The 14,134-nt window shown below is 45.4% G+C and overlaps 1 protein-coding gene across 1 annotated transcript in view; it reads right to left on the reverse strand.

Moving 5' to 3' along the window:
* Positions 1-382: 382 nt before the first annotated feature.
* Positions 383-14,134, reverse strand: part of LOC144111322 (ileal sodium/bile acid cotransporter-like) — a 39,544-nt gene continuing 25,792 nt past the window's right edge. The window contains exons 4-6 of the mRNA XM_077644586.1: positions 4,195-4,366; positions 3,332-3,569; positions 383-2,031 (exon numbers count right to left, since the gene is read on the reverse strand). Of these exons, the coding sequence (XP_077500712.1) occupies positions 1,548-2,031; positions 3,332-3,569; positions 4,195-4,366 (894 nt within the window). The 3' untranslated portion in view covers positions 383-1,547. The remainder of the gene's footprint in view (positions 2,032-3,331; positions 3,570-4,194; positions 4,367-14,134) is intronic.

The following is a 14,134-nucleotide window of genomic DNA, read 5'->3' on the forward strand; positions in this document are numbered from 1 at the left end:
CGAATGCAAACTGGATGACGTAAGCCAGAACTCTCGCCCTCCTTCCTTGGACGATAAGAAGTAAGCACGTAGTGTTTGCGGCGAGTAATTTCGCCCCTTTGGAGTGCTGCCATACTGAACGAGGGCGCAGGTTACGTCAGCCAGTCAACACTCGCAGCCGGAACGCTGACAGCAAGAAGACAGCAGTGCCATGGCTCGGCTGCAAGCCCACTCCGGCGGCCGGCGCAGCTGCTCGGTCACTTCTGGCAAAGCCAGTACATGAAGCTTTAAAGTTGCAGAGGCATTGTCCATAACGCAATAGAAGCCGTAAGGGATGCCTCCAAGCACGGCACCAGACGAGTTGGATGAAAACGCTGTTTCTCGCCGCAGCTTCACGCAGCAATTTCTGTCATACAATGCTCTTTATTGCGCAAGCATAATATATTTCGTCTTGGCGTCTGTGTTAACCGCGAATCGTCAAAACGCACGCTGTAACAGAGCTCACAGGGATTTTCAAATCTTGATACGCATTTAAAGCACGGTTAACATATTGCGTGTTAAACGTTATGAACTATGCAACATTTAACACACACCAATGCACTTATAATTCAACATGGATAAAACAATAAAGGAAAAACATACGCAACAAGCAACTCTTCTTAATAAAATGCTTGGAATCTTAAAAGTTATTGGGTACATTTTTTTTCGCGTATTTTATACTTATTCATTAAAACAACGATAAAAAGTCCAAACCACATAACAAAAACCACCTTCTGGATAAGTTGGTCCCGTATGAAAGGTACGGCGTCGGAAGAACATTTCGGCGAGAAAAATACTGTACATGTTACCGCGTGTAAAAATATTCACAGTGCTCCCAGAAGCAAGGGTGGCATTAAGCTCCGAGGTGGTGTAGCAGTAACACGCTCAAAAAAACATTGTGCATGAGATGCTGAAAGCAACAGAAAATGGCAATGCATTCAACAAGACGAAGAACTCCGACCAGTTCGAAAACAAGCTACTCGAAAACAGCTCTTCTTGTGATCGGCTTTCGACCTCCTGAAACGACACTGTGCAACGCAGGTAAGAGTTGGGACTTCGGCGTCTTTCAAAAACAGGTTATGAGCCCAGTCTAAGCAAACAGTAAAACTTCCAGACATAATGCTGCGTACTCTTTTCCACGTCACCAAATCACTTACAGCCAAAACAACTTGAAAAGTCTAAAACCATCAATATTTTTCAGGGTCTTCCAAGCGACACGTGTTCCACCAAAGGAACGCCAATCGAACAAAGGGCAAAGAGTTCAAACGAAGAGCAGGTTGTATGAAAAGACGGCGCGAGTGTGGGTATGCTCTGTTACCCAACACTTATTTTGGAGCAGCCTCTCCACCAGTGCGTGAACATATATATTACATCGTGAAAGCACCATCAAGACAGCGCGCGCCACAGAACCAGCGCCCTACTTTGCGCTCGGATCGGGCGTACTTCAATATGCTACGGTGAACCGTGAAGATTCTTTGTAGTCCGAAAGCACGGCGCTCCCAAGATGGGGAACCCGCTATCGCCCGTTATCACAGCCGAGATTTCTTCTCTTCATAGTCGGTGACCACAGCGTCGAGCTCCAGGATTTCCCTGGGACAAGACTCTGTGGATGGGCTGCCGCTGGCTTCGAGAGCCTTCGCTGAGAAGACGCCGCTCTCGACTTCCGGTTCGGAACTGGATTCCGGAGGCACCTTCTCTTCCGGGTGCAGACGCTTGGAAATGCATGTCTTGATCCGCATCCCTGTGTAGATGAAGTACAGAGGGACGCCCTGCAGAATCGTCTGACACACGACCGGCACGATGACTAGGTCGGCGTCGGGTTGAGGAAGTGACGAGAACAGGATGACGGCTGCGATGCCGCTGTTCTGGAAAGCGATCTCGATGGCCACAGCTATGATCTGCGGCCGGCTGAGGCGGCCTACAAATGCTGCAAGGGCGCCGAAGACGTAGGCGCTCCAGGAAACGAGTGCACCGCACAGCAGGGCTTGCCATGTCATCAAGAGAAAGATGTACCTGGGAGTGGTGCGAAGAAAGTTATCGCGTGAAACAGTCGAAGAACCACACGCTAGGCTTTGTATTAAATCTGGCGACACATCACATTTGCAGCTTGATTGCTGATGAAGCAGGTGAAAGGCCATGTCAAACCACAACAACATTGTGTTGTGTTACAGCTGTGTCTAAGGTCAGCGTAGTTCAAGTGCTTTCAATCTTTTGCTAAGACAAGCTGAAGTTCTATCACACGCTGACAAGCCCTACTGCTGCAGTTACATCATGTCTACCCACAGCGCACAGAAAAACCAGCCTGCAAAAACACACGTGTGTACTTAAGGCTATATTTAGATAGTGTCTTTGTGGCGTATGCACAGAGTAAAAAACAGCCGAACTTATCGCTCTCTTTCTCATGCAAGAAGGAACTGCGATAGGATTTGCCCTCTTCTGTGCGGCGGCAAAAAGTAAAAGTTGCGCTCGCTCTCAGCAGCGCGAAAACGAGTCTTATGAATTTTGGGTCTGTCGCTTCCTCGCTCTAGTGAACGAAGAGCGGTCATGGCCGTCCTCTCTAGACAAACCTACGGTGTTTTAAATATTTCACGATCTGTGCCACACAACTGCAGCTAGATGCTCTTAAAGATCTTGCAGATATCAAGCTAAGTGAAGGTATATTGCATTAAGCTTTAAGTTTACAGCTTTTATAGGTATATGAATTCGTTAGACTGTGCATTTGCAATGGTGTGGTTGTTTATTGTGCACTAGCCTTCCTAAAAATGCAATTTTAGGTGGATTGGTTGAAATTAAGTGTTCATATAATTATAACAGCTACCTTATAAAAGGGTAGCAACTGTCTTTCGTATAAGAAGCCACGATAGGTACACAATGGGTCAAGAACCTTTCATATCTTCGACGTAGCGTTTTTTATCGGTTTTTGTATTAGCATTTTCGGTTATATACACTCTACTTCAAGTCATAAGGCAATGTACAGATCAAATGATTACATATGTCCACATCTTTACATCCATTAGTAAATATGCTGTCCTTTGACCTGCCATTTTTCTGTTTGCCTCCAATGTTTTCGTCTTCAATGACAATGAATTTGCTTATATCTTTATGTATAGTAGCACCAGTGCCACTCTACAATCAGAATCAAATCTTTCTGCTCCCTCTGCTATCCTACCAAAGTCGTAAGGGAAATGGCGTCACCTTTTGTTATTGCGTAAGTGTAGTTTTTCCCACTGGTTTATCTGATACTACCTACTTTCATAATTCCTCTGTGCCTTTATATAGATGAACATCAAGAGCACCCAAGACAGCCACTCACTTGTTGACAGTGACGCTCAACACTAAGATGGCGAGCAGCACGATGATAGTAACTGGCTTAATGTACTTTGTTAGAGACAGGGCCCAGTTGGGCTTGAACCTCTTGATGGCCATGCCGATGGCCAAGGGCACAGCAAGACCCACAAGACTGGTGATGATGTTGCTGAAAGGAATGTTGAGGACACCGGTCTCGGGAGACATGTGCCGTCCGAGGACAAACACCCACAATGGCATCATACCTGCATTCAAAATATTGAGTACATAAGCAAACATTTAGTTCACAGTTGTGACCAGTAATAAGCATGAAATGCTTTTAACTCCCATAGTCGGCGCGGCGCGAGTGACCTCAACGACAAAGGGAGGACACGGAGGTGATCGTAAGAGGTCTCTAGCGAAGCTCTCAGTCTCCCCCTGGTGCCTACATGCTGAGCTGCTGCCGGAGCAGCGCATGCGTCAACAGCACCTCCAAAATGTGCTATGTCATCGTTACTGCGCATGCGCGGGTCGCACAGCTCGTCGAGGCGTCGGATCGAAAACATAGGCGCGCCGCAGTAATCACGTTCGCACTGACAATTGCTGTATCTACAGATACCACGAATACTTCGAGGTAATCTGGCAAGCAGGTCATAAAAGCTTATGCAAAGGGGAAGTTTCTCATGTACAAGTTAGCTTGAAATAAACGTGGCAATAATAACAAGAGCATTGCAAAAAATTGGCTGTAATTTAGTGCGCAGCAAAAGCATAGTTATTGAGCCGATATCACCGGGATTGTGGTTTAGCTTGAAGGCTCCGTGAAGGTACCGTTGTGATACCGAGGTGACACCGTGGTAACACCGTGGTAGCACTAGATTCTTTGGTGCTCACCTATGCTGGCAATAGTGCTGATGAACGTCATTGTGATGCTGAGAGTGACGTCGCCGTTAAAGATGAGCGTCCAGAGGTTGCTGGAGTTCCCACCAGGCGAGCAGCCCAGCATGAAGATGCCAAAACGCATGAGAGCGTTCTCCAGCAGAAGCAGACCGATGCCATAGGAGACCTGCAGAGTGAAGCAGCAACGTAAGGACTCTTTTCCAACGGTATCAAAGTGCATGACAGTCACTGGCTGGCGCAACGGTAACACAATATGATAGTTTGAACGGGACCTGTAGTGACAGGTTTGTTCGCCATTCGCGACAGTTTATAAAAAAAAACTGTCTTGTTCCAATATGGTTTTATGACAATGCGTGGAACTTTTTGAAGGGCCTTTCTTTGTTGATCTATGTCACGAAACTAGCAAGTTTGGCCCGTATAGTAGCGGAGTTGACTTCCAGAGAGAAGCGCTGATTTATATGAAAGCACGCGGAAATACACATTTGCTGACTGACCGATGCTAGTGGTCATCTCAGGACTGTTTATACCAGAATAAATGTATTAAAAAGAAGAAAACGTCAAAGTGAAAGAAGTCTGCATCTATAAATTAACTTGATGATATGCCACTTGGATATGTTCTATCTAAAACAGGGTTTTATTAGAACAGTGTTAGAACAGTGAAACTGGTGTCGGACAATAGAAACGGCGATATAATTGGCAAAGGTCCTGGTTTTTCACTTATTAAAAAACAAAATGCCAAGAGTATGTTTCCTAACCATTCAAAACAGACTCGAAATAGCAGCAGGCTGGTAGGTTGACTTCCAGTGCAATTTTCGATCAGTCGCATGGGAATCAATGCACGCTACTTCACACTACATATTCAGCAGCAGGCTGGTAGGTTAACTTCTAGTAAAATTTTCGATAAATCGCATGGGGATTTTGGTTTGGTTTATGGGGATTTAACGTCGCAAAGCAACTCAGGCTATGAGGGACGCCGTAGTGAAGGACTCCGGAAATTTCGACCACCTGGGGTTCTTTAACGTGCACTGACATCGTACACTACACGGGCCTCTAGAATTTCGCCTCCAATAATCCACCGCCGCGCTCGGGATTGAACCCGCGTCTTTCGGGTCAGCAGCCGAGCGCTATGACCACTGAGCCACCGCGGCGGCGCATGGGAATCAATGCACACTACTGCACACTGTACATTCACATTTACTTTAAAGAACGGAGACAAGCTCCTAGACACTGCCTGTTCTCAAAAAGCAGTATATGACTGGCAGCGGGTCTAACGTAATCTTTTGTGACATTATGCCTGTATGGAAAAGGTATATGAAAGCTGTCGTTCTCTATTTTTTCCCCTCTGTTCGTCCAGTATAACAATGACCTTACGCGTAAGTTCCTAATAGCTTGGAATAAGATGCTGAAATCTACGCCAATCATTCACGCAGTTAGATATGAGCACGGCTTCCAATCAAGAGCGTCTTAATAATATTCGACGTCTGGACTCTAGAGGAGTCACTTCGCGTCGTACGCCCTTAAGCAGCAGTCCACGCAAGCACCGTAACAGCATGACACGTGCGCGACCAACCAACCTTGTCAAATTCTTTGGCCCGTTTTTATCGATAAACGAGCCATTCCGGTGAACATCAATCTCGTTCGTTTCTTCGAAGTTGGGGAGTGTTTCACGTCATTATTAAGCCCTCTTGTATTACTTGGCGCCAGTCTCAATTTGCGGCTGTGACGTGGTTGCACGTATTCACAGTAACGCTTGAGCACATTATCGCCCATTAACAGTGAGTGCTTCCTAGTTTCTTCAGTACACAGTAGCAGGCTAGATAGCCATTGTTCATGCTGACTTCTCTGCCTTTCATTTTAAATGATTCCTTTTTATAAACTTGTCTTTGTTTCTTACTGCTCTGGATACGTTCGCTCAATGACACGCACGAAGACGATGATTCGAACGCTGGCGATCCATCACGCGCGGCTGCTTGGGGTATCGGACGTCATTGCTTTTCTCACAGACGTTTACAGTCGTCACTTACCAGCCCTGTGGGATCAGTTAGCTTGTTCAAACCTTTGAACCCCTGGTAATGGCTTGTCATATACCTGGTTATATGGCTGTCAATCGTAATCAGGGTGTGGGACGTTTCCTGGTAATTCCGGATTTAAGAGAAAGAAGGACTGGTGTGTTCTTTTGCCATTATTCACGTTTACACTCAGCCTATTTAGTATCGGGTGGCCTGCACATGCTCTGTCTAGCGTTAGTTTACTAATAGGGCGGAATTGTCTGTTTCCCCGAGGCAGGCAACTTCACAATCGGAGCGTAGTGTTTAATGGATTACTTTATAGAACTTCGCAGCAGGGAGAAATCCCTTGACGTTTATCGGCGGCAAGCGTTCCCTGCTCGCTGGCGCATATTCAATATGCGCGCCATGTTTTAAAAGGACGCGCGGAAAATGGTCGCTTATCTCTGGTATAAACAAAATTGGAAAGTGGTTTTCCTCTGTGGCTCTTACTGGCTTCTCATCACTGTGTGTGCAACCTTTTTTCCTTCATTGGTGACCTTAAGAGCAAAGTTCTTCGGGCAGCCATTTTGATAGAGGCCGCTTGTGACATTTTAGACAATTCATGAGGCCGGTGGCATTAGGAAACGAGGTGTGAACGTGGATACCTTCCTGATTGAGTTACCTAAGAAATCCGGATGAATAGGCTTAAATCAGTGCACCAAACGATGTTTTCACGGTTCTTCGTCACTATCCCGCCAAAAAAAGCTTTTAGATTCCGCTACCTAGTTCAATCCCTTCATAAATGATGAATATAGATTGGGACACAGCATGCACTGCGCAGAACGCACGAACGGCGGGGTTTTAGAGTGAGAAGGTGGATACCAAGGATCACGGAAGTCACAGGCTCCCGTGAAGTCCTGTACTTAGGAAAAGTTACTAAAATAGCCTTTACGGCGGAAGGTGTACGGATGGTCAACCGTGAACCGCTCGCAGTTACTATTATCCAGCATTGGGATGTCCGGTAACAATGGCAGTGATGAAATTGTCATAACGCAGCAGCCAGCAGTTGAACTTGTGATTAATGCGAACGCATAATATGGCTCATGAGAGCGAAAAGCCGTCACCGAAAGTTGCCCGCAGACCGTGTCCGCAAAATGTGTCCGCAGGAAGTTAGTTTAGTTAGTTTATGGGGGTTTAACGTCCCAAAGCGACTAAGGCTATGGGAGACGCCGTAGTGAAGGGCTCCGGGAATTTCGACCGCCCGGGGTTCTTTAACGTGCACGGACATCGCACAGTACACGGGCCTCTAGAGTTTCGCCTCCATCGAAATTCGACCGCCGCGGCCGGGATCGAACCCGCGTCTTTCGGGCCAGCAGCCGAGCGCCATAACTACTCAGCCACCGCGGCGGCTTGTCCGCAGGAAGTATTGGGTGATGTCGGTGTAGTTTTGGTAACGCAAATGAGAATAAATGGTTATAATGAAGTGTCATGTGACGGACCATGAGTTGCGTAAAGAAGTGATGACGTCATCTAAGGGTCATGTGAGAAGTGCCATGTTATTAGCGATGATTTGTGAAAATGAAAAAAAAAAAGAGTGACGTCGTCCAATGGTAATGTGATGTCACTTGACAATAATTACTGAAGAATGATGCGACAGTGTCCCGCGACAATACACTTGAGAAACTTGCAACGTCATTCTAAGTCATGTGATAATACCTAGTAGCACAAACCAAGCATTTAGCCACCGCAACAGCAGCAACAATACAATGCTTTCGCATTTCTCCAATGCAGCCATAGAGTTTCTTACTATTAACTAGAAGGAAAGCTGGCGGCACTGTACCTGTACCTCCATGGGTGCGCAAAGCATCATGGGGCGATGAGCTACTTGGTGCAGGACAGTAGGTTTTTTTTTTTTTTTTGAGGAACACAGAGTGGCGCTACAGAGATATCCCATTCCGTATCCACGGCGCGCTCCGCGCGCAGACCACTTCGGCGCAAAAGTAGTGCGCAAAAGCCATAGTAGCGAGAACGCAACAGCACACGATTCCAATAAAAGGTTTTTGTTTTCCGAAATGCTGTGGAAAAACCTTTTAAAATGTTGAAGCGACATTTTTTTCAACAACATCTCTTTTTAAAAGTGCGCCTGTTAAGCACAAAATATTGGCTTTTGTAGTCTGAAATGCTTGGCCGATAGAAGAGCAAGCCAGCGCTTATTTCGAGCAAACTTTGCATTTACATGCTTTTCTGCTCGTTTGTTGCAATTTATAGACTATATATTGAATGACAGGAGCTTCTTGATTATCGAACAATGTTTGTTTTTTCATTATTTTTTTGGCCAAAAGTTGTAGTTCTGCAGTCGGTAACTCTGCGCCCCATGATGCTTAGAGCGCCCATGGTGGTACAGGTGGTCTCGAGGAAGCTCCATGCAAACTCCCATAGGCGCGGCGCCAGCTTTCCCTCTAGTTAATGGTAAGAAACTATATAAAGGCAGCAGACTGCAGTGCCTCCAAAGTTTTACCCAGTATCACTGTATAGGTCACACAGTAGCTTAGGCAGCTAGATGGCTGCCAGCGATCTCGCCGTATGCCAAAGAAGTCACGTGAAAGTAGGTTCACATTTACCTTTCAGCGTGCAGGCATCGCAGAGATAGGGGAAGGCTCCTTTTTGGGCTCCTTCCAACGATAAAATTACAAGGTGCTGTTTGTTCGCTACCAGTGTATCCGGTTCGCTACAGCCCGCGCAGTGTCAAAGATGTATGCGATGTCTGCACACGCGTACAGGAGCCTGCAAGCGTGAACAATGCTATCCGAGAAGATGGTGCTTGCTTGGAGCGCCGCCTGAACAAACAGGTGCGCTTGCCAAGCCTTGCGATGAATCCGCGCGCTATCATCGACCGGAATCGTTCCCTCAGCCATGAAAAGGACGGACTCATCTCATGACGATATAGAGTGGTTTTGCAATCTGCGGATATTACATAAAAGGCTTGCGCTTTGGCGGCACACCTGTTTGCCCGACCGCCAGACAGTGACCTGAAGGTCGCCACTACCGGATGTTAGTGAGACTACGTGATTATCTGTATACACGTGCAAATATAAGAGCTAATCTGACCGTCCAGTCTGGGTAGAAACTGAATTTCTTGATTCAAGACATTCAAACCCCGCCGCGGTGGCTCAGTGGTTAGGGCGCTCGACTACTGATCCGGAGTACCCGGGTTCGAACCCGACCGCGGCGGCTGCGTTTTTATGGAGGAAAAACGCTAAGGCACCCGTGTGCTGTGCGATGTCAGTGCACGTTAAAGATCCCCAGGTGGTCGAAATTATTCCGGAGCCCTCCACTACGGCACCTATTCTTCCTTTCTTTCACTCCATCCTTTATCCCTTCCCTTACGGCGCGGTTCAGGTGTCCAAAGATATATGAGACAGATACTGCGCCATTTCCTTTCGCCAAAAACCAATTATTATTATTATTATTATTATTCAAGACATTCAAGCTGGTTCCCCACTGAACATTTGAGTTCGTTTCATTAATTCATAATGCTGGACGCAACCAATATTTTTGTAAACTATATAATAAGATACCGTAACAAATGGTAATGGTTTTCATAACAGACACTTAATTTCATTTCCTTGGGGCTGCCTCAGGAGTCTAGGCTTCAGAGACCCAAAATTGGCGTTGCAGACCACGGTCCAGTATAGTCTAAAGGGAGCTGTTCTGGTTTCCCCCAAAAGCATGCAAGTTACGAGTCTCCACGAAGAAATCGCCACAGCATCAGATTTCCCGGCACTTCGTGATGTGCACTGCGAGGTTTAATGGCACGATAACTTTAAAAATTTTAGCCTGGAATTTCACCCTGCACTAATCACATGTTCCAGCCTTGACCAGAAAGACAGAAAATTCTTTCTTTTTCCGTAATTTACATTTTTTTGCCAGAACCAGTGTCGAGCGTAACAGTCGAAAAAACATAACAGTTGACTTGCATGGTAAGTGCATGACCATTACTGCTGTGCAATCACGCTGCGGGTAATGAATCAGCCTTCACAGGGCGTAAATTGCCCATGAGTATATTATTGACGTTAGGAGTTTCACCCATGTTGCACTGTTGAATACGCATGTTTGCTCTGCCTTGTAGCATTGTCCATGAAGGAAGCACTACATTCTGGAAGCACAGGCTCAGTGTATTGAAGCTATGGACGTTCTGTTGGAGTTGTCTTCTATGAATGCAATGGCTTGAAAAAAATTTGGAAGGACACACTGGGTGCTTCCACATTTTTGGATGTCTGCCAAATCACGTACGCTTCACAACGGAGCAGAATTTGCCGAGGACCACGCAGGCGAGTTGCCGCCTTTCATTAGCTGATGACTGAAAACACGGTAACGAGCTTAAAATGAAACAGTCCCCATTGTAGCCGTGTTTACCTTCCAACCAATTCGTTCCGCGATGTTCTAGGCTTGCCTGGAACCTTCTTGCATGAATTAATAGTACTTCCACATGAATGACAGCATGATTAAAACTATTTTCATGTGACCGACATTTTCGAACAGTTCAGATTCGTGGACTTGACAGGCAGATACTTTTTTTTTTCATGAGGACTTGTCTTAGCCTATTACTACATAGGCCTATTATGGCGCATGTCATGCCATTCGTGCATCGTCAGATATGTATTGTCCCAGTTTGTTTCCACGTCGGACGTAGATTTCGCAGAGTAACGACCACCGCTATTGTTCTCCGATCGGTCGGGTGTTGCTGTAGTTGGCAGACAACTACGTCAAGATTTACTGTCTGAAAACCGGTTACCGGGCTCTTTGGCAAGACGACCCCGGTAACCGCAGATAATCTTCCGATGTTTGCAAACGTCTATCATTGTGTTTCTTTTGGGGGAAGCCTTGCTAAACCCGACGTGCTTGTCCACTTTGCGGTGCAGTGAACATATTTTCTCCTATTGGTCGGACGTTGCAGTGTTGGTCGAGTTATCTGTCACCGCTGCGTCATGATTGACTCTAGAAAAACAGGCTATCGGGTCTGTTGACAGGAGGACCCTGGTAACCATCAGATAACCTGTCGCTGTTTACTAACGTCTATCTGTGAATGTGTTTGCTTTGGAAAACCTAGCCAAACACACCAGGGACGCTGTGCAGCGATCATACAGGCCTTATCCTGTATCCTAATGCGCTTAAATCAGCAGAACAAATATAAATTACATATACAGGGGAAAAGTGGCAAAAGGTAATGCTGACCAGCTGTTAGCTTACCTCTAGCAGGAAGCAGTAACGCCTTCCAGCCACAAACCAGGTACCGAATGGACTGCAACGCGGCACGACAGGGAAAGGTGCCTAAAAGTGTTTTCCCTAGCGACGAGACAGTCCGCCGTTAAAACTAAAGCACATTCCCCTTTTATCAGACAATACGATGCTCGCACAACACAGGGGGGAGATAGCCAAAACCTATTTGCTCCTCAGTTGCAAATCAAGAGGTTCGAAGGTCGGCCTGTCGTCTACGAACTAACCTGCGCAGGTGCGCTTGTCCTCAGTAGTTTGCTTCACATTAAATCCCCCACTGCACGAAGAAAGCGCGGGTAATAAGCTATGGAGTGGGCTTTCTGGCTGCTAGGTCACTTTAATGGCAAAATTATGCCCACGAATGTGACGCTTTTGGTACTTACGCCTACGAGACAAACCGTTTTAGTATACGGCATACAAATCAGGATACCACTGTTTCATTTGGCAACAAAATTTGAGCGTGCAGGTGCCATGATGCAATTTGCCGTGTAGAACCCATACGATAAAAAAACGCAATGTTTTGCCATGCGACAGTTGAGTGGTCTGTGGCAAGACATGGGTTCTCTTTGAAGAAGGATCAACGTCAGCTTGACAGAGCCCGAACATTCCGCCACAAAAACAAGTATAGGAAGGGAAAGAAAGGGAAAGACAACTGTGAGAACACTGCCACCAAGATGGAGACGGGACACCACAACCGTATGTCCTACAACTGTGACGACCCCAACACGAAGAGTTACACTTCAGAAGACTCCACGCACTATCGACCTTTGGGACTGATGTCCAAGGTCCTCCTCAAAGAGTGTTTTGAAGTCAAGCTTGTTCACGGTGGCGGATTTAGATAAGAACCTAAAGTAAATCAAATATATTGGTCTTTACGGTTACGATCTTCAAGCTGTTAGAAAAAAGTGCCGAATTCAAAGCAAACTTGTCAGAGCCGTGTTATTGGCTAATACATTGCAAGCAGACACTTGACGCAGGAACGCTTTAGTAAAATCGCAACTACTCTTGCAGAAATTTTCCGCATACTGAGGCTCAAAAAATTGTTTCCTGATATTTTTATCAGCTTTTATTTGGAGTTTGAACGAGTGGATTCAGTTTCAACCTTTCTTGTTTTGGCAATAACTACTGACTCTTTTTGGTCTCTGTACTTACTGAGACCCACGCGCATCAGAATAACGTCTTCAGAATAACCGACGCTTCTTAAAATATTAAAAACAACGAGGTCAATTGATTCATATCACGGGTAATTATGTTTAAGTACTTTTGGCCGCAGCCACGGCTTGAACGACGTTTTACCTGCTTGTATTAGCATTCACTGATTGTCTTATCTATGATGTTGTCCCCATACTCAATGCTAGCTTGATTAACCCTGTTGTTCTAATATTTTCCCGCTCGTACGACCGGGTATCCAGCAGTTTCTTTTGGCCTGGACTATACCAAACCGCCCGGCTATACGCCACCACCTGCAAGCAGTCTCATAGGTGAACATTGTTGCCTGTTGGTCACATTCAATCTAATAAAATCCTTTATGACATTTTCTATCGCATTGGTTTCCACCTTCTTTACCTTATTCTGACGTCGCGTTCAAGAAATAACTGGAATGCTGTTGCATCTAACTATGCGACAAGGTATGTAATCGCGAGTCCGTTACCAACTAGTTGCCCTACAGATGCCGAGGACGTTCTTCTGCGAGACGTAGTTCTTCACCATGGCAGTCCACGACAACTACTCGCTCACCGAGGCTGTTACTTTCTGTCAATAGTCGTCGACGATATCCTACGTACCAATCCGCCCACCGCAAGTTCACTACAGCCTATCACCCCAGTCTAGTGGGCTTACCGAACTCCTCAACTTACAATGACCAATATGCTTTCTATCATAGGTACATGGAAAAATTACTGTTGAAAAGAAATTGAACTACATTACTGATTATCTTCATGAATGCCAAATTCTAATTATATTGTATTACCAATCACTTCTCAGAAAAGGAATTAAATTACGGTTACTTTTAGACAGTAATTGCAATTATTTTTAAATTTAAAATCTAAATTTATTTTATATTTATTTTTAATTTTCTCAGACGCAAACAGTATACTGGTGCAGATCCTACAACCATTTCAGGATTCTCAATTTGCGGCATGGCAGGAGCACCTGAGCCTCAAAGCGGGCGTCAAAGATTTTTGCCCTGCTTTGAAGATAGGCCACCCTTCGCCATGCTAAATAGCCATTCTACTGATGCATTTTAGGTGCAACCCTGTCTTATGTGTGACGAAAGCTTCTTCATTCTTAGTTAGTTATAGTTATATTGATTTTAATGGCGCAAAAGCAACTGAGGCTATGATGCGCCAAACACACGGTTAGAGCTTTTCTTAAAGGTTACGCTTTTTATATCTAAAGTTTGTTTAAAACATTGGCTTCTCTGAGAAACTTAAAAATGCTTGAAAAATCAACCAGTGCTTGATCTCCTAAAAATAACATGGGGTGTAGTGGGATGTATTCATTGTAGAATGTTGTGAAATTTTTTTTCCTCTGTTGTTCCAGTTTTATGCATAAAATTAAATTGTGGTTTACCGTGAGTTCATCGCCACACATTTCGCAGAGAGGTTTGTCTTTTTTTGTCAGTAAGAAGTTGTGATTAAGGTGTGTGTCTCCAATGCGTAGTCGACACA

This window comes from Amblyomma americanum, chromosome 11, assembly GCF_052857255.1.
Source record: "Amblyomma americanum isolate KBUSLIRL-KWMA chromosome 11, ASM5285725v1, whole genome shotgun sequence".
In the NCBI taxonomy this organism is placed as follows: domain Eukaryota; kingdom Metazoa; phylum Arthropoda; class Arachnida; order Ixodida; family Ixodidae; genus Amblyomma; species Amblyomma americanum.